This window comes from Pempheris klunzingeri, chromosome 4 (assembly GCF_042242105.1).
Source record: "Pempheris klunzingeri isolate RE-2024b chromosome 4, fPemKlu1.hap1, whole genome shotgun sequence".
In the NCBI taxonomy this organism is placed as follows: domain Eukaryota; kingdom Metazoa; phylum Chordata; class Actinopteri; order Acropomatiformes; family Pempheridae; genus Pempheris; species Pempheris klunzingeri.
In genome coordinates this window covers 13,122,712-13,142,101 of record NC_092015.1, presented here as the reverse complement: position 1 = coordinate 13,142,101, position 19,390 = coordinate 13,122,712, and the positions used below count along the sequence as shown (strand labels likewise).

The 19,390-nt window shown below is 38.5% G+C and overlaps 1 protein-coding gene across 1 annotated transcript; it reads right to left on the bottom strand.

The window, feature by feature from the left end:
• Positions 1 to 242: 242 nt before the first annotated feature.
• On the bottom strand, positions 243 to 19,053 carry ttc12 (tetratricopeptide repeat domain 12). Its single transcript, XM_070829827.1, has 21 exons — positions 19,002 to 19,053; positions 18,456 to 18,610; positions 18,183 to 18,204; positions 16,397 to 16,474; positions 16,168 to 16,289; positions 15,683 to 15,742; positions 13,018 to 13,089; positions 12,510 to 12,570; positions 11,836 to 12,024; positions 9,304 to 9,373; positions 8,112 to 8,200; positions 7,487 to 7,655; positions 6,786 to 6,887; positions 5,801 to 5,864; positions 5,549 to 5,683; positions 5,288 to 5,380; positions 4,806 to 4,874; positions 2,964 to 3,065; positions 2,422 to 2,521; positions 1,939 to 2,167; positions 243 to 367 (listed from the first exon to the last, which is right to left on the bottom strand). The coding sequence occupies exons 1-21, from the start codon at positions 19,051 to 19,053 to the stop codon at positions 298 to 300; spliced, it is 2,103 nt and encodes a 700-aa protein (XP_070685928.1). The 3' UTR covers positions 243 to 297.
• Positions 19,054 to 19,390: the final 337 nt, after the last annotated feature.

The window sequence follows — 19,390 nt, the reverse complement described above, 5'->3', positions numbered from 1 at the left end:
AGTACAACTAACTGTGAAGCTTCCTGCTTATTGTTTGAGCAACACTGTCAAGTTCTCAGGACACTCATTTTAAGTAAAAGTATTTATGATACTTTATTCTAATAACAGATGCATAACGATGGTAAAATCCACACTGCATTCATGGTTAATTACTCATATTAATTCAAAAGGCCATAAAAAAAGGACAGCTGAGAATGCTGTTAATGTTTATGACCTTGTTTGTGTAGATCACAATACAGAAGAGAAGACTGAGGACAAGTGATGAGATTATAAAACATGTTACTGTATGTCATGGGTTCATGTGATGAGCTTCATACAGGAGTGCAGGATCTCAATGCCATGTAGTTCTCGAAGTGTGTTCATATGTCTGGAATTGACAAAAGGAAAAAAAAGCTTATTAAAAGAAAGCACAGTGTGTTCAGTGGGTTGGCATTCAATTAAAAGTACACTTGTGAGAATTCATGGGCTTGGGAAATAAAGAGCAGCACATCCTCAACACATAGCAGAGCTCCGTAGCCTACAGGTACAGTGCAAGTGTTCCCAGGAATAAACAGAGGTACTTTGTGGATGTCATCTTTCATTATTAAGGATACTACAACATAATAATTATACTCACATAATCAGAGAGATGCTACAGTATATAGAAGGTGGCCTACAGCAGCACAACATCGCTCTTCAGTTACGCATGTGATCAGGTTTTATTTTAACTTGGAGTGTGGAAATATAAGAGAGTTCATGCTAAAATTTTACCCTGCAGCACAAAATCAAACCCTTTCAGAATAAAAACAAGAAAGGACTTTAAGGAAAGGGAAGCTGCTGTAAACTTTGACATGTGATACACGGTAGTATTTCGAAACTAAGTTAAAACAATTTGTCACTTGACAACTGACAACTACTTTGATGATTTATAACTCAGTCTTTATATTCTTAAAGTAAAGATGACAAACATTCCAGCTTCCCCAATTTAAGGATCTGTTGCTTTTTTCTGTTTGTTCACGTTCAGGTTCAGACGGCTTTATTGATCCCATGAAAGGCAATTCATTTGCAGCCTATGTTTTATCAATGTAAATTTAATGTCTTTGGGTATTTGACTGTTGGTTTGAAAACAAAATGAGCACTCTGAAGACGACAGCTCTTCGAAATTACACTGGCCACTTTTAACTATTTTGTGACATTTTATTGACAAAAAGATTATTTGAGGAAATAGCTGGCAGATAAATGGATATTGAAAAAAATAATCAGTTGTAGCTTTAAAAAAGATATCCAATGGGCAGCAATGTTGGACTAAGCGAGCTAAAAGTTGATAAAACAATCAAAACAAATTGACTTGAATTGAACACAAAGTGCAGCAAGAAGCCAAACTCGACCACTATTACTAAGTCAAACTGTCTCTCTGTCATGCTCCTTCTCACCTTCTTTCCAGACTGTTGGGGACAAAAAGTGCATTCAGTGCATTACAGTCTGCTGCTGGCTACATCCATCATGATTAAGCAGTAAACCAACTGCAAATATTAAGAAACAGTGGTAATCTTACAGTTACCGCCCTGCATTAATGTAGTTAACCAATCATCACATACACAGAATGACTCTGTAGGAGACAAAGACTGAGACTGGATATATGTACAATCTATGAATACTGACTTAGGAATTCAAGTACAATAATGTTAACGAATATTTAAATATTTGAGCCTGAGCCAGAAGTCATACATTTGCCTCATGTGTGACCAACCTCTTAAACCAGAGTCATAACATCATCATATCTCATTCTCAGTGCTAGTCTGACTATTGTCAGTGCTAGTCTGTCTATCAATGCCTCTGAAGGAGCATTGATAGACTGGATGAAATGCCACATTTCATCCAGTCTATCAATGCTCCTTCAGGCTTGTTTCTAGAGTGTAATCAACAGCATGTGGTTTATGGAGTGGGGTGAGAGGGCACCTGGGCTCAGATCGACACAGCTTCCCCAGTGCAATCGCTGCGTTTTGCTGCACAGCTGTCCTCTTAGCGTCCCCTGCAGCGTGGCGCAGCAGCAGCAGCACAATATCAGTGCCCAGCAGGTTGCTGGCAATTCCCTCCAACTCAAGGCAATGGGCCAAGCAAAGGGCTGCATTTCCTGACACCATCTCATCACAGCTGGAAGCCAGCAAATGACGCAAAATAGACAGTTCTGTATAGAGCGATAAATGAGCAGAAAATAAGAAGGGTATAGCACTTTGAAATATATCAAACACTCTAATGACGTGAACATCAACAGATATATTGTACTGCATTTACACTCATACAGTATGCATGCAAATGTAGACACACACAAATACACACACACACAAATTAAATTTGCATATTAGGTCAACCCTTGGATATTATTCATGGACTCATGAAAGAGCTTGTAAAAGTAATGCTAACATGTCAATCATTTCTCACTTTTATCAGACTTCACCAGCTCCTCCCGTGCCAAGCGACTGGCAGCAGTGCACACTGTCAGAGTCTTAATCGCATACTTAGTGGCAGTCTGCCCTGTTCCCTGGATAGGCAGACACAAAAATAACAATGGTATTAAAACAGTAGAATGTATGCTTATAAACTCTGTCTTTATGTCAACACTCAGGTCACACAGAGTATTTTTTTTGTTTTGATTTTGTTAAAATATAGCTTGTGAATATAATCCTGATAAGTTATCAGCTGTGTGTAAATTCAAATTTAAGATATCTGGAGTTTCACGCCAGCATATCTCACAGACAGAAAATAGCTGCTATTCCCAGGTCAGGCCTAGTAAAGAAGGAATTACATATATTTGTTACGTGCTCTGCATTACAAATTACATGAAATGTCTTTAAATCATGTCAACATTTCAATAGTAATGAATCCATTAAAAATGGTTGGGAAAAAGAATCTCATTCCACAAGAAGGATACAAATTAGTGTTGATGTATTCACATAAACCCAGCTGAATGTTCAGTTATGCACCTTCAGCAGCCGTCGCATGGTCCGGACCACTTCCCCCTGAATAGCATGCTGAACAGCCTCGGAGGACTGAGGGAGGACAGTGCTCAGCACGCCAGTGGCTCTCTGGAGGACAGAGAAGAATGTTGGTATTAGAGAAGGATATAATAGGAGAAAGAGAAAAGAAGAAGAAAGATATATGGGATAACACAGCAGAGGAACAGACAGGATAACAGAGGATCAACACAAAACTACTGTGGGAGAAAGGGAGAAGAAACAGAAAAGTGCAGAATAGGAGAAGAGAAAACTGCTGTTTCAAGACATGAAGTCAGTAGGTGTTATGGGGTGTGTTTACTGGTTTGAAGTACAGAAAGGATAATAAAAAGAAAAGATGAGAGGAACAAGCTTATGGATAGAAGAAAAACAAATAAAAGCATGAGAATTAGTAAAAAGGTCACACATTGGTGCTTGCTTCTTGTCTTGCAGGGGGATCTGTTGAATCATACATTATTAATACCTGGAGTCATTTAAGGGCAAAGTTCAAGGATGTGAGGATGTGAGTTGAGGATGTGAATTACATTGCAAATAAACTACCAATTTTCAATCAAATAAGTAAAATTACTGTACAAAGTGGTCTTTCTGATGAGTTCTTGATACAAATATATTTCCATTTTAACCAATGCAGCTTTCAGTTAAGTATTACTACTTTCATCAACCATGTTGATAGCAGCGGCAGGCAGCCATTTTCACAAAACAGGCTCTGATTAACTGACTCCACACTACTGAGACAGACAAAATAAGCTACAGACAGATATTTTTGTCAGGAAATCAGAGCTAAGACCAGGCAGCTGAATATTGGACTTTTGTACATTTTTTGCTAACATTCTAGCCATAGCAACTTTTTAAGATAATAATACTGTGTGTCACCTTGTTTTGGAGCTGAAGAATGCTGAAATGTTTAGTAAGTTTCACTAGAATTACATTTTCTCTCATGGTAGCAAAGTGACCATAAAAGAAGTAAATGGCATGTACAAACTGCATGCTTCTTACACCGCCTCTCAAGAGAGCTAAAGGTATATAAGATGTTTTTTGTATATGAAATATATCACTGCATCAATAACTGGGGCGGTAGGCACACTATGGATTGGAGCCTCAGGGCTTTGGTATAATAATTATGAGGCATTAAAAGAGAAAAGAAGGCTAGTTAAGTCAAGAGATCACAAGGACAGAGAAAAATATTGAGGAAATTTTAAAAAAAGGATGTTGACACCATGTGACAAGAAAGAAAAAACACCAGCCATGCAGTGAGCGAGCACTAAAACAGGGTAAAGAAACAGATGGTTGGAAGTGTGGGACTCTGAGGGCATTGCATAGACAGTGTGAAACTGCTAGAACAGCCATTAACACAGACAACAGCACCTGGAGCTGGAGTTTTAATCAACGGTAACGACACATATACAGGATCCTCTGAACAATGTGGATTGCGGTTACCACCTTTTGGGGCACATTGCCAGTGAGCTCACAAGCCCTAAAAATGGCCTATTACTCAGGACAAATGCCTTTTGTTTTAGTGTAGTAACCTGAAAGGATGGTTTTAAGCTTTACAGGATGTACACAAGTTTGGAAAACAAACAAGAAAAAGTTTTTAGGAAGCGTCTTCAACTATTGTAACAATCTCCAAGTACTAATATTTTTCAAAATGTTCTTGATCCAACACAATAATACAGCCAAACATGAAAACCTTATGGGAGTTATGAAACAGTAACACTGCATATATGATATGTTAGGCAGTCCTAGTCTCACTATAAGAATATTTTTTCAAGCCTCCTGTGTACTGTAATGTAGTGACAAGTAAAGTTCACTCACAGTCATGATCCCTCCATCTCTATCCCTCAGGAGGCCCAGACAGCAGTCACAGAGTGAAACAGCACGCTCCTTCAAAAAAGAAGACAGACAAGTGGCTGAACCTTCTTTCATATAGATTTCACCTTTGATTGGGTCAAACATCATGGTTCACACAAAAGATCCTTCTGCTTCCCTTCTCCATTGGCTTTTAATATCTTTTAGGATACAGTATATTGTAACCCATTGAATTTGAGTGGTGTGGAGTGAATTACTGAGATGAGATGAGATGAGATGACATGAGATGACATGACATGACATGACATGACATGACATGGTGTTTCAGGTATGTACACATGTGAGTGTAAAAAAAACTTAACCTATATCTCATCTCATGCCATCTCATGCCATCTCATGTCATGTCATGTCATGTCATGTCACGTGTGCATACCTGAAACACCACACCAGGCAAAGAAATATCAAACATCAAGTGTCACTTATGTTACCTGAATGACTGGAGAGGTGACAGTTGAAAGGTTGATGACCAAACCAAGCAGAGGGTACAGGACCTCTCTGCATTCACATGCACTGCACTGCTTCTGCAATGACAGCCAAAAACCAGCTAGACATTTTTATAAAGACAAACTATAAATATGACCATACTGAGGTATTGCATTTCTTGTATCTAGTGCTGTGGTATCTGAATTCAACTTAAATAAACAGTTGTACTTTTCTATGTAAAGAGACCATTCTGTAATGATACTAACCATGGCAACCAGAAAGGCTGCCCAACACTCTGGATCATGAGCAAATTTGTGACGGATGATGTCATCTCGAGCCAGACAGCCAGCAGCTGATATCAGTGATTGAAGGACATGCTGATTGGATTCGCTGATATTCCTCTGAAAAAATGAAGTAAACAGATAAGGCACATTTCCCCTGACACACAACAACATATACCTAAACATATACAGTGCACACTGAATATCAATGTGAAGCTCTGTAGCCACATGTCTCACCAGTATTGCTGTAAATGGCACAATGACAGTGTCTGTCACCACATTCCTTAAGTGAATGCAAAATCTGTGAGAGAAAATGAAAACGTTTCAATAGTACAGACATACTAAGTACGTATATATAATATTTCTCACTGTATTGTTACAATGCAACTTCGATGCTTGGGAGAGGAGGGAGTGAGTAATGTTACATCCAATCCTCAGTTTTAAGTTCTCCACAAAATATACTTACTGTCTGGCTCATTAAAGATCATTTGATTTGTAATTCAATTTAGTGGTTAAACAGAATGATTGTCACATCTCTAGAGATTCTCACAGTAATAATACATGCTGTTCGCCATCTATATCTGGTGTAATATATATAAATGCATGTACATTCACTAAGTGTTTTAGTAGTAGAGATTCGTAGGGTTTGGAATCGATTTGGAATCTCAAACAGTTTGAATTCATTTCTACTCCAAACCAAAAATAACCATGAAAGCCAACATTGACCCAGCTGAGATTCTACAATGAAAAGAAAACCTCTGTAGGATATATAACACACTTTTGTTGAGTAACCCTCTTTGAGCAACAGACAAGGAAAATTGATCTCCCCATTTCACTGCTTGACACCTGGGCTTATTTCCTGCTGTGTTTGAGAGCCCACGTTGTACTTTCATGTCTATTTTCATGAGGCACCAGAGAGAGAAACCGTTTGAGAGCAGTGACATTAACACTTGGATACCACATGTTGAATTATTAAAGATGTCACAGTCTCCATTTATCAGGGGACCCTCCGGACGTGATAAGGTGACAGATTTAAAAGTGCTTTTAACATACAGTATATGGATATGATGTATGGGAGGATAATAGACTGTCTTGTGGGTCATATTCAGAGCTCTGCCAAGCATCTGAAAATATGCATTTTTTCATCCAGAAATAAATCATTTTCTAGGGTATGAGAAGTAAAACTATGAGTTTTTTTTGTAGGACTGATTATCAGTGATACTTGTTTTCTGCGGCGAAGTTCTTCAGAATGTTGACCGCTGTGTTCTCCTGCTGCTGCTGCTGCTGTGACTGTGAGATGTACGACATGAGGTTCCTCACTAACCTTTAGATCCAGATAAAGAATAGAGATAAAGTGTGAGACAGGAATAGAAAGAAAAGGGGAATCAACAATTTGATGACATGTTCACAATGAATAACATCAGGATATCAGCAAATATTTTGTACCCAGATAATGATGGCGTCCACTTTTGGATCAATAAGTTTGATAATAATGCTAAATTGAAGCTAAATTTTATCATTCTTCCACATTTTCTGAAAATCCAATTAGCTGCAGTTGTTATCGAACAAACAGTTAATAACAAATCTCTTGGGTGATTCAGTGTAATTTTCAGACTTCAGAGATATGCAAAAGTCCTTGAAATCTCATTAAACAAACACAATTAGACTGAAATTCACAAGCATATGGTCCAAGGCTGACCTAAAGTCCAGTTAAATTTAATTGAGGGGGATAAAGTCAAATACAGAATCTTTTTTAATTACAACTCAGGATTGGAGGAGCCAAAGGAAAAAGTACTGTAAATTAATTTAGTTAATTAGAATATATACTAAACCTTCCATCTCTGTCTGAGTACTAGTATATTTTTACTCCAGCTATGTTATTGCTCTCAGTTACATCTATGACAGTTTACATAAATGTCTTACATGTGCACATTCAGGTTGTCAATGGCCAGACGTCTGCCATGTGGCATCTGCGAGTACAAACATAGTAATGCCAGGCATTCTTTCTGTACTGCAGAGTGCTCTGATGTTACCAAGTGGACGATGGACTGTCTGGTGACTGTGCATGTCATCAACATCTTCTGGTTTTCATCTGAAAGCACAAGAAAAACAGAGTATGTACAAAGAGCGCTCACAGGAAAAATGACCCTGGTATGCTCTTAAGGAACAACAATCTAATCTGCAAATACAATTATGAAAATGAATATTAAGTTGCTATACTTGTGTTGATACTGAAGATATGCGTTGATGTTCATGTGGTGTTAACATACACACATTAGCTGTGTAAACAAATGATCACAGTTGGCACAAACAGTTGATGTTTTGAGGCCCACTTGGTTTGTGTGTTTCAAAGACAAATAAAGGCTTGACAAAAGAAAAGCTTGTGTATCCCATTAACAAGCTGTGCAGTAATGACACAATGCCATAATAGAGGATTATGTTGGTATTTCAATTATTTGATTTTTTCCTCTATTTCCTGCTAACTCAACGAGAGCAAATTTACATGGACAAAGACTGAAAGTGGAGTGTAATTCAATTATCTACATACCATTTCCACAACAAATAACCCTCCATAATTTCAGAACAGACACGCACAACTCCTGGCTGCCTGGATCCTTTGTTTTCTGCAATAGACAACTGTGGAGAAAACAAACTTAGTCATCCTAGCTGGGCTCCTCCTCTACATGACATTATATAAATCAAATTGAAATAATGCTGTCAAACAATTAACGTATTATTTATATGACAATATGCCAATAAAAATGCATTTCACCACACATAAAGAATGGACACATAATGAAACGCACAAAAACAGAATGTAAAACTCTGCCAATTTTGCTTGTCCATTTATCTACATTTGATGCAGGTACCTTCATCTGTTATCCCACTAAGGCGTCTGCAACTGACCTGTCACTGTTGACAGGAAGCTTGTACGTGCTTCTGACTGAAGGTCTTATCCCTGCTCATAATATTTCTTACATATTTTTTAAGAATATTGATTGTAAATTAGCCATCTGAACTACACCCTCAACCTTTCCTTTTCCTCTTTAATAGAAGTCATTTTCTTTTTGTTTGCACTTGGGGCCTGTAGGTTCAATACCAAGGAGTACCTTGGATGACTTTTTCTTTTTCAGATCCCTTTGCACTTTTAACTCTTAAAAAATAATTTAGAGTGTCTATTGTAGTGGCAAGAGAACATTAACTCAGAGTGCCCCTCCAGATCGTAATCAGGTTAGGCAACAATAAACAGGTCCTCACTTCGTCTTTTAGTTGATTGTGTCTGACCCACAGCAGTATCCTTATTGGCTATTTTCATCAAGCTCAGACTGCAATTTCATTGCACTCTCTGTTTTCCAGATACTGTATTCTAACTTCAATAATGACAGTGCTAACAATGGACAAGGAAAGTATGTGACAAGTTAATAATAACCTCACTGATCTGACATGCAGGAGTCATAATTTGCAGCTTGTTCAAAACACCCTCTGTTTCTAGGACAAAGCAGAGGGCCTTTTCAGCACTCATCTCAATCCTCAGTGTGATCATCTTTTCCTCTGTGGGCTTCCTCTGTGTGTGTGTGTGTGTGTGTGTGTGTGTGTGTGTGTGTGTGTGTTGGGGGGGGGGGGCAGAGAATGATCTCTCCAGTTTAGGCCATCATTGTCTCTGTATGCCCCTGTCTCTGGGTCCATCTGTCAAAGCACCACTGAGGGCTGACAGCTACCTCTCCCTCTGGTCTCCTTACCTTCTCACCGTGTCATTGCTGCTGATGATACTAAAGCCATTGTTCAGTCTGAAAAGGGTCTGGCTTGTACCTGTTAGAGGAGAACAGTAGATAGTGTAAGAAGACAGAAAACTATATATCATCACTAGGAAGCCTTGAGGTTTTAGGGAAACATCTTTCTCTTTCAGTTTAGCTTGTATTGTTCACTTGTTTACAGTCAAGGGCACGAGAGAAAAGAATAAATAAAATATGTTGAGAGAGTGAGGCACAGGTAGGAATGGTCTATTTTCAACTAATAATGAGTTGGAGTATACAGAAAGTAGAGCAGAGCAGTGAGGGCGTACTTTAAGGGGACAAAGCTTGTAATGTCAGCCCTGCCGAGATCCTTTCATTTGTAAGTTATGTAAGTTTTGCCCTTTTCCATTGAATGGCACTGTGAGACAGGCATTATATTATTTGACAGTACACTTTTATTCATCCAAACGAAGAAAAAAGAGAGATTGGACAAAAAATGTTTGCCATCCAGCTTTGGACAATCCTGTGGAAAAGAATATGGCTTATTACCAATAGTGATACAAGTTAAGTGGGCATTACACCATGATGTGGTTATTTTACAGCTGTATGGTTTGTTGAGTGACAAGCCGGAAGCTTTACCCCATCACCTCCATCTGCCTTGGTTGTGTGATGAAAGTACCTGAAGTTATACAATGACTGTATAAGAGCAACAATGGGGTGCAGCATGTTAGGACTACTTCATAACAGCTTCTTTCTTAGCTGAAATATAACAAAACAAATACTCCTGAGAGAAACACTGACCTTGATGAATTGTACTGCTAGGCTGAAAGCTGCAATTTCTGCCTTTTGGCAATAGCTAAAGAGAGTTCTATCAGGGACGTGGAGTTTCAAAGTCATTTCTTGGGTCAAAAACGTTTACGAAAATATCAGCAGCTGACAGATGAGGTGTGAACAACCTGGCAGAGAACAACTGCTACCTGTTTACAATGGCCTCTTTTCATTCAGTAGAGGACTCGGTGAACAAATATGAGTCACTTTTTAATCTGATGCCATCATTATCAAGTGGATGCATGCGGTGAAACATCTTACGCCCAAAAGAAATAAAATCCAGCACAAGATTACAACACTGTTTTCCATGCCGAGGAGAAAGTAAGGCCAGAAGGGCATGTTCTTCTTGATGGCTCGATTAATCTGAAACCCATCTGAAAGGACGAGCATTGTGCTAGAATTAAGCCGAAGCAATTAGATATGATTTGTCTTCTGCAACCATTTCCCCCATTATGGTGCAATATGGGATTTGTTTGCTCTTGTTTTTGGTGGTACTTTTATGAACAGTTGTAGGGTGGATCAATGCTCCTTTTCAACTAAGTTTTTTGAGGTCAATTTCCTTGACCCTTGACGCTTGCTAGAAATTCTGTGTCCCCTGACAACAGCTCAGTCTTGCCTTGAAATATACTTAAGCATTGATGATCCCTGGCATGTTCCAGGGCACCCATTCATCTAGAGGACCTCAGGCTAGGCTGTCAAAAATCTACAAAGCCAGCAGACAGGTAACTATTCACTAGCTACCAACTCTAAATCTGACAGGTTTGAGCGCAGGTATGCCACTGAGGTTATGGAATAGACACCTGCTATCACAGGTGTTTCATTAAATTGCACTCAAGACAGCTCCAGAAGGCTTAATAGTGTTTGCTGTCATCCCATAACAACCCCCCACTATACCTGCTCTCAACACCAAACATAACTAGCATTGACTACACAATTCTGTATCTACACTAAAGGCTATTATAATATCTAAATATTAGTCACTTTTAAAGTTCATTATTTATTACAATATCACTTAACTGATGGAACAGCTGGCACTGCTGGCTTGGAACAGCGCACTCAGCAGTTCAGCAACCACATTGCACCATCATTTATACACCATGGGAATGTCTAATTCTGCTAACTGAGATGATGAGAAACAGACCACAAATCAAATTATAGCAGCACTGGAGGTTTCAGTCAGCGTCAGGCATTTCAAAATAGAAGAGAACTTGTTGTCAGTGGACTGATAATTGTATAAAAAATATCCTGCACAGCGATTTTTATGCAACTGTTGTGCAAGTGGTGTTATGGTATATATACCAGTCCTCTGCATTGTGGGGCACCAGGCAACGTTGAGGTTTTGCTCATTCAGTGCGGTTTTATAGTATATTGGAAATTTGCTCACCGTGACAAGCAAATGGAGCATGAAGAGAAATCAGTGATGGACAGCCTTAGGTCTCCCTCTGCTCCACTGCCACAGAGCAACACAAGAAACAATTGCTTCACCTGATGTCGTGACCTGGGTTGTTCGCTGTGAGTACTTAAGTTCTGGATTAACTGTCTTTTTCTCCTTCAAGTCGCTCTAACCTCTCGGTCTGAAGGCCATTTTGGTCACAAAACAAATAATGGCAAGAGGTGGCCCGGTGAAGCGGGTTATTGAGGAGAGAGTGCGCCCAAAGAGATTAGAGGAGAAAGATAATTGTGTCAAGCGTCTACCAAAAGAAAACTCACAATCAGCAACTGCTTGTGACAGAATCTCCAATCCTCCACAGTAATAGAAGGGCATCTGGTTGGGCCTTGACAGCTTCTCCAGCAGCTGAGGCACTGTTGTGGCGTTCCTATGTCCCTTGTCAAACTCTTGCCTCGCACTTTTCTCTTGACTCTCTGTCTCCTCTTCCAAATGTAGCTGGGTCATGTATTCTGCATGGAGAAACCAAAGGAGATAAAAGAGGGAACATAGAAATGAGTGAACTGAAAGTCTCCCATAGAGCAACAGCCATTCTTAGATGACCGCCCACTCGCCTATTGCCATCAACATGTCATCTGATAGAAGCAGGTCTGTTGCCGATGTATTGGAGATGTAACGGTACACCACATATGACAACAGCCTTTATATGACAATAGGCAAAAGACTGCAAAATGGTGTACATATGTATAATAGCTACAATGTAAAGCAAGATTAAGTTCTGACCAAAGATTTAGCCCAATTCATAGAGAGCATCTTTTTGTTGTTTTTATCTCATTACACTGGGAGGAAAACAAAAAAAGCGACATCAAGCTTTAGGCTTTCATGACAGGTACAACATTTGCTAAATGGTTGGACATGGTGCATGGCAAATGAGAGCAATAATCACAAATAAATACATTAAAGTTTATCTAACACCTGAAAAAACAAAAATCTTTACCTTTCACCATCTTCTCCCTCCCAGGTTCGATTTCCACTATCTTTTCAAAGCACTTTCTGGACTGAAAAAGAGAAGGATTAGGTTCATCACTGGTTAGATGACGTGTTTCATGGGTCTCTTTTTGACCCTGGGAAATCAATATGATTCAGGTCACTCCAAAAAACTTAAGTATCGCAGCACAAGAGTGAGGTACATAGAAACCTTGATGCGCCAAATATCAAATTGTGTTAAATATGAGCCATTCCTATTTTCATATAAATGGAATGAAATAGCTATAAAACTGATTAATAGAAGATTGCTATGAGATTAGGACTGCTTATATGCAATGTGCTTATGCTTGCCTCAAGTTCGCATTAACTTTGTCCTCTATCCTGGGCATACAACCTTCATAACATAGTCGTGTTTCTGCTATAGTTAGATGCAATGTCAAGTGTACCTATCTGTACACAAGAGCAATATGTGAAAAAAACAGGTGTGATTAGATGTAATGAGAGGCAATTATACTCACCTCATTATATTTTTTCAATGCCAGATATGCTTTTCCCATGTGTAGGTAAGCCTTTATGCACCCCTCATCACACTGATAGAAAGAAAATGATCATAAGAGTGTATTAGTCAAAGCACTTCATCAGTAACACATCTACATAATGTTGATTTAATGTTTCTGCATGGTGAACTCCAGCACAGTAGGAGAGAAACCTAAACCTAAAGCTCAGTAAGTGCTACAGTGATGTGATTAGAGAAAATCATTTGAATTGTTGCTTTATAAATGAGGTGTGATGAGGTTGGGGTAGTAAACAAATGTCATATTATGGAGAACTGATGATTGTTTTGTCTTTCACAGAGACTGAAACTTCTGTGGTTTCTCACAATCTTTAGAGTCAACAGCCTTGCTGAGGCTCTGGAAGGAATAGTCTTAAAAATGTTGATTTACAGCTACCTGCACCAATTTGTGTCTACAAACCAACATCCTTGAACCCCTGGCTTTCATGCAAAAATAAGAATAAAGTAAATGACTTTGCTGTGCAGAAATAAAACTTATATCAATCAATATATGTTTTTATTTTCATACATGAATCCAGATAAAGAAGCTCTGTATTTAGACTCTTTATTTGGCTCTTTATTTTTAATGATTTTGTTTGTATTGGAGTTTCAAGTTGTAATTTTATCTTAGCTGACCCAGTTACTCTCAGCGTGCCTGTGTGTGAGTGGGGGACATGACACCCTTCCTCTCTCCTTCTCGAGAACACACAGACAGATGCATGCCATAAAATCAAAATTCCTGTGAGCTACGTTAGTTAACTCTATCTAAGATTCAAATTTTATATTTGGTAATCATCTTATTTTTAAATATTTCTTTTAATTCTGCGTAGAGTATGGTACACATTTCTTTATTACTTTAAAAGACTAGTCTACAATCCAGCTCTTAACTGGTTAATCTTTGTATTGTAAGCATACAAATCCCTTAGTTCATGCTGGGTCACTCTATTTTGAAACAGCCTCTGGATAACTTTGGTTAGTTTCTTTTACACTTTAATTGGGCAGTTTAAAGCACACAAAATCTCTTTTCTGTGTTGTAAAGGTAGATTTATGATTTGTGCTTCCTCAAAACTTAAGACAGTAGATAATCCATGGAAAAGTTGAAGATTGGTGCAACATATGTGTAACAAATTTGTCTTTGTTTTATCCAATAGACTGTTGCAATGGACTTCTACACATGTATTGATTTTATTTACTCATTAATGTAACCTGGATTAAGCCTGTCTTATTCATGAGGGGAGTTTAGTGTCCGTCAGTAGCTTGAATTCAGTTTGTGAAACACTGCAATAATTCATAAGGAAATAAATTAGGATGTCGTAGGAATTAAGACGGGAGGAGATGGGAGGAGAGTTTTTGCACTGTGACAAGTAGGACTGTAACACCAATTTCCAAAGGAGAAGAAAATATCTCACTCTCTTACATCTCCTGACTTCAACCCAGAGATGAATGCGACATCTTTGCCCCTGGCTGCAGGCCAGAGGGGGTGTTTGAGAGACGACTGAAGAAACAGCACACTGGACAAGTAAGGTATTTGAAGATGACAGCTGCTATAGAGATGGAGAATCTCTGTTCTACCTCTGTCCACTGCGGAAAGTTCTTCTCCCCTCTCTGGTGAACGGTGCAATTTTCTATAATTTGGGGTGTGATGTTGGGTTAAAAGAGACGACCTTCTTAGGAAGTGTTAGGTCATGATTACCCATCAATATGGCTATGATTTCTAAAGTGCATTAGATTAATAAGTTCCTAAAATTAACATCAAGAACCGTTTTAAGCCGCACAAGTTTCCTCTGATAAATATACCTGCTAAGTTTTCCCCACTTAATTTTCCTCCTCTACTCATACTTTACTTCATTACTTCACAGTTGCATTTACTCATCCCTTCATGTGTCTGTTAGTATTTAGTGTTTTGTGCTGAATTATGCATCTGTTTATCTTTATTTTAGCATTTGTATGTTTATTCGTTATCAGTTGTGTCCTTGTAATTAGAGTGTCTTTCATTTTATAAAGGGCATCGTCACATGGTTTGTGCTCATGAAATGCAGTTACAGTGCAGTAAGGTGCTGTACACCAAGTCAAAAGCTCTGTGGCAACCTTCAGAGAGATTAAGTTAATTAGGCTATAATTTCTCTCTTTTTCTTAAAGAGTGGATCTCTGATATAATAAATGTGACTTCAATTCTGTTATTTAGACAAATACTGACTCTTTCGATAGTCGGAAGTGTTTGTAAACCTCCTCCTTCTCTTTAACAACAAAAAAAAAAGTCTTGTGTAATAGCATAAAACTTATTTGACATCCAAAACTAGAGAAAACCTTGTTCACTGTAAACTTGCATTTGGCTTGAGTGACCCAAAGAAAAGATAACTCAGAACAAACTACAAAATCCTTAGGAACGCACAAACACAATTCATTTTTGTCCACTCTTTCAAACACTATGTTCTCTTCAGAGAACTGCACTGTTTATGACCTGTATCCTGCATGTGCTGCAGTGCAGGACAGAGCATAACCCATCCAACCCATTTTCCTACCAAACTTATTTTCTCTGAGCGCTTAGGTTTACAAAGAATGGTGCTTCAGTTGACACTATGACGAATGAGGCAGCAACTGACTGACCCCAGTTTCTAGCCAGGCCTTACCTTCAGGGCCCATTCACAGTCACCGATGGCCTCCATGTACTTTCCCAGCTTGATGTAGGCCTAAGTGGATATAAACATTGGACAGGAGTTAACTGGGTGTCAAGAACAGACAGAAAAATATATCTGGCTTCACAAAGTAAATAATGTGATTAGTGGTGTAGCACAGTTTCATTATCAAACTACCACAGAGTCTTTGGAACAAAACCCATTGATTGTACAATTAATATACAGTACATGCGCGTAGCCAGAACCAAAATAAAATTGCTGGAAACTCTCAGGTTGCCTCAAGACCTCATTATGCCACAGAGACAGGCATACAGAGCAGTCTTGCTTCAATTTCTTCTGAGGGACAAATAAATACTTGGCACTTTTAAATCTGAAATCATCTCACAGGATTAAATCATAAAACTTTTCCTTCAAATCATGATTCGTGTTTTCATTGTAAAACACTGAAAAGATGAAAAACACCGTTTGACGATATTCACCTGTGCACGGTTGGTGTACAATGGCAACATGTCCCGTAGTTCAGCCAAGCCATCACTGTAATACTTCACAGCAGTTTCATAGTCTTCTTGAGCAAAAGCTTCATTCCCCTTGTCTTTGAGTGCTACATTGGCACAAATGGCACAACATTCAAAAGGACTTATTGGTAGCCCAACAAAGCAGCAGCTGTTTACTTCTAATGGTATTTTTAAGGAAAGTGGACTCACACACCAGTTGCCTTTTTCAATTTTGCAATCCTCCTCACTCTCCTGTCTTCAGCATCTCTCTCCATGATCTTCATGAAATTCTCTGATCAAAAAAAGAAAAACACTTGAGCATGAGCACTAGATTATCTGTCACATATTTTGAATAAGCAAAATCCAATCATCAACATACCAATTTGTCAGACCTGAGGTTTGAGTCATAGTAAAAACAGCTGGGTTCTTGGTTTGTGCTTGCACCCTACACTATTTGTGTTAGAAAGGCATAACTTTTTTGACAATTGTCTTTGCTGACTACAGATGCCATGGGTTCTTACTGTGACTGATTCTCTCAAAGACATATACAGTATTGCTGTAGGTCCAGTGTAATAAATATCAGTTCAGGTAATTGTTTTCGCTTTCTCCTCAGCCTCAAGCACAGAATTACTTTTCCCTCTTCATTTTGTGAATTGAATGTATGATGTGTAAATTTCAGCATTATTGGTTTCACACACAGAGGTGTGAAGGGTTCACGCATTTGCAGAATTACTATTGATGAGTTTTCACCCTGGAAGAACTGAAAAGAAGTGTTGATTTAATGAGAAATTTTAATATGGAAAACCACATTCAAGATGCTGGAATAAAAAGGATGTGTGTACAAGAGGCCCAGTATGAAAAAAGTAATACCACCACAAGCGACTTGTATTTAAATGTACTGCACACTAACTTAGAGGTGGTGTCTCATCTTTGAGCATTTTATAATGTAGTGCCTTGGTAGCCTAAACAGTTAATACTAAAGGTCTCCTGTCCATGAAGCATTGCAAGAGGCCCCTAAAAAAAATCATATTAAATATGTCACATTAATTAATCACTGATACGATACGATACGATACGATACGATACGATACGATACGATACGATACGATACGATACGATACGATACGATACGATACGATACGATAAACATTATTAATCCCTCACTGGGGAAATTCACTTGTCACAGCAGGTCAATAGTAGGTAATGATAAGTAAAAGTATAATAATAGTAAGCAATATCCTCTAATCCATAGCAGGGCCCTTCTCACTATGACATATTGACGATAAGGCAGTGAGGAGATGACGTTGTGCTCTTATCAAACTTCTGCTGACCAAATTGACACAAATAGCAAAAAAACGTTTGGGCTTATGAACTGAACTAGTCTGAGCAGGCAAGTCGAAGATCACATAAAACATTTTCAACCTTGAAACAAAAAAATTGCATTGTCAGTGTGGATTACAGTGGTGCCACCTGCTGCCACATAAATCATCCTACTAAGGTGCATGTCAAGTCACCAACCTGCCAAACAGGAAAATGTCCGGTATGCACTAAAATGTAATGCAGCCACATAAAAATAGGCCAAGAGAACAAGAAAATACTGTATAACAGCAATCAGATGCAGCACAGGTATGATCAATTAAAAATAAATCTCAGAATAAGCTACAACTTATACTCATGGATTGATCAAGCAGACTTGAGGAGTTTCATGATGGTGGACGATCAAGGACTGCACCTTTTACTGCTGTGTTTGTTCAGACAGGCTACTGTCTTGGAAAATATATAGAGCAGTGTGGAAAGGCACATCAGTCAGCAAAAAAACCTTTTGCCACAAACAGTATAGCTACATTTATTTATTTTAACTTCAATGTTTTCTTAATTTATCTTTGAAAAACCAAAGTACATAGACAGTATGTCTAATGTTCTATTTTGTTTGTTTGTTACTCGGCTCGGAGAACCTTTTCTTGCTAAGCCTGCTTTAAACAATCAAACAACTTGCTCACCTGGACTTTCCTTCTGAAGACTCTAAAATAGAAAAGGACAAAAGAATGTTAACAAAAATCTTCCCATTGACTTTTTACTGTACATGGCATGATTGTGCTGATTGTGTATATGTGCCCTGTGTGTGTGTGTGTGTGTGTTGTACTGGAACATCAGTGACAGAGGCAGCAAGAGAGAGACAGAAAGAAAGAAAGAAAGAAAGAAAGACAGGCACACAGACACAGTGAGAAATACTGAAACAGACAGAGAGGGTGACTTTGTGTGCATGTCTTTACCAAAGAAGGTTGCTGTGGTGGGTTTGTGTTGATTGTAGTCTTGTTGACTTTCGTCCTGCAGGGCAGATCCATGGCAGCAATGTAGCAATCAGCTTTCTCCATTGCTTTTTGCTGGACTTCAGAATCAGAAAACGTTAGATCCTTCACCAACTCACCTGAAAAGAATGAATGATATATTTTACCATTTACAGTCTTTTCTCACATGATCAGTACTTATCGTAATCATTGTGAAATGTATATTTAATATATTTTGTGCATCAACATCAGACATATTTATTTACATTGTGACCAAACTGCATGTTATATGCAAATTGCTATATACAACTAACATCACAACTTACCCACCACTTCATGAAAGGAGTTCATGAACAAACTGAACTCAACCACAAACATTTTTAGGCTTGGGAAGGACTTAGAAAATATGTTATCTTGCCTTATTTGTGTGAAACTTACCAACTTGCTAAAAGAATGAATTGTTTAGCTAACGTTAGCTTGATAACTAATGACGCTTATTTTCCCTACTCAGCCCAAAGTTAAATTACTCACTTATTTTGTCAACATTCTGCAGAAAATTGTCGAAGTCTTCAGGTTTATCCATCATGCTTTAGATGTTTAATGCCTGTGTTTATTATTCACTGAGCTACGTAGTTTTAGCTCTTGTATCTTTGCTAGCGACCTCTCAGCTTTTCGGTGTTGAGGTCACAGCGTTTGGTTACCATGGTGACGAGATGCCTTCAGGGACGCTCGAAAACTGCTGCGCTAGACTTGAAACTGCACACAGTTGTCGTCATGCCACAACAATCCGCAGAGGATTATGATTAAACAGCTGAACTCTCTGGTGGTCTTTAGTAACTAACCCGGCGTGCACATGCAGAACGAAGACCAAAGAAGTGCTATTTTAAACGAAAGCTTCTTATATGAAATATCATCAAGAC

Excerpts from the sequence above, each read along its gene's own strand:
- ttc12 (XM_070829827.1), bottom strand. The coding sequence starts at position 19,053 with ATGGATAAACCTGAAGACTTCGACAATTTTCTGCAGAATGTTGACAAA. Across the intron at positions 6,888-7,486 it reads GACAACCTGAATGTGCACAT|GTTAGTGAGGAACCTCATGT; the intron begins GTAAGACATTTA and ends CTGGATCTAAAG. Across the intron at positions 5,381-5,548 it reads CAGCCTTTCTGGTTGCCATG|AAGCAGTGCAGTGCATGTGA; the intron begins GTTAGTATCATT and ends CTGTCATTGCAG.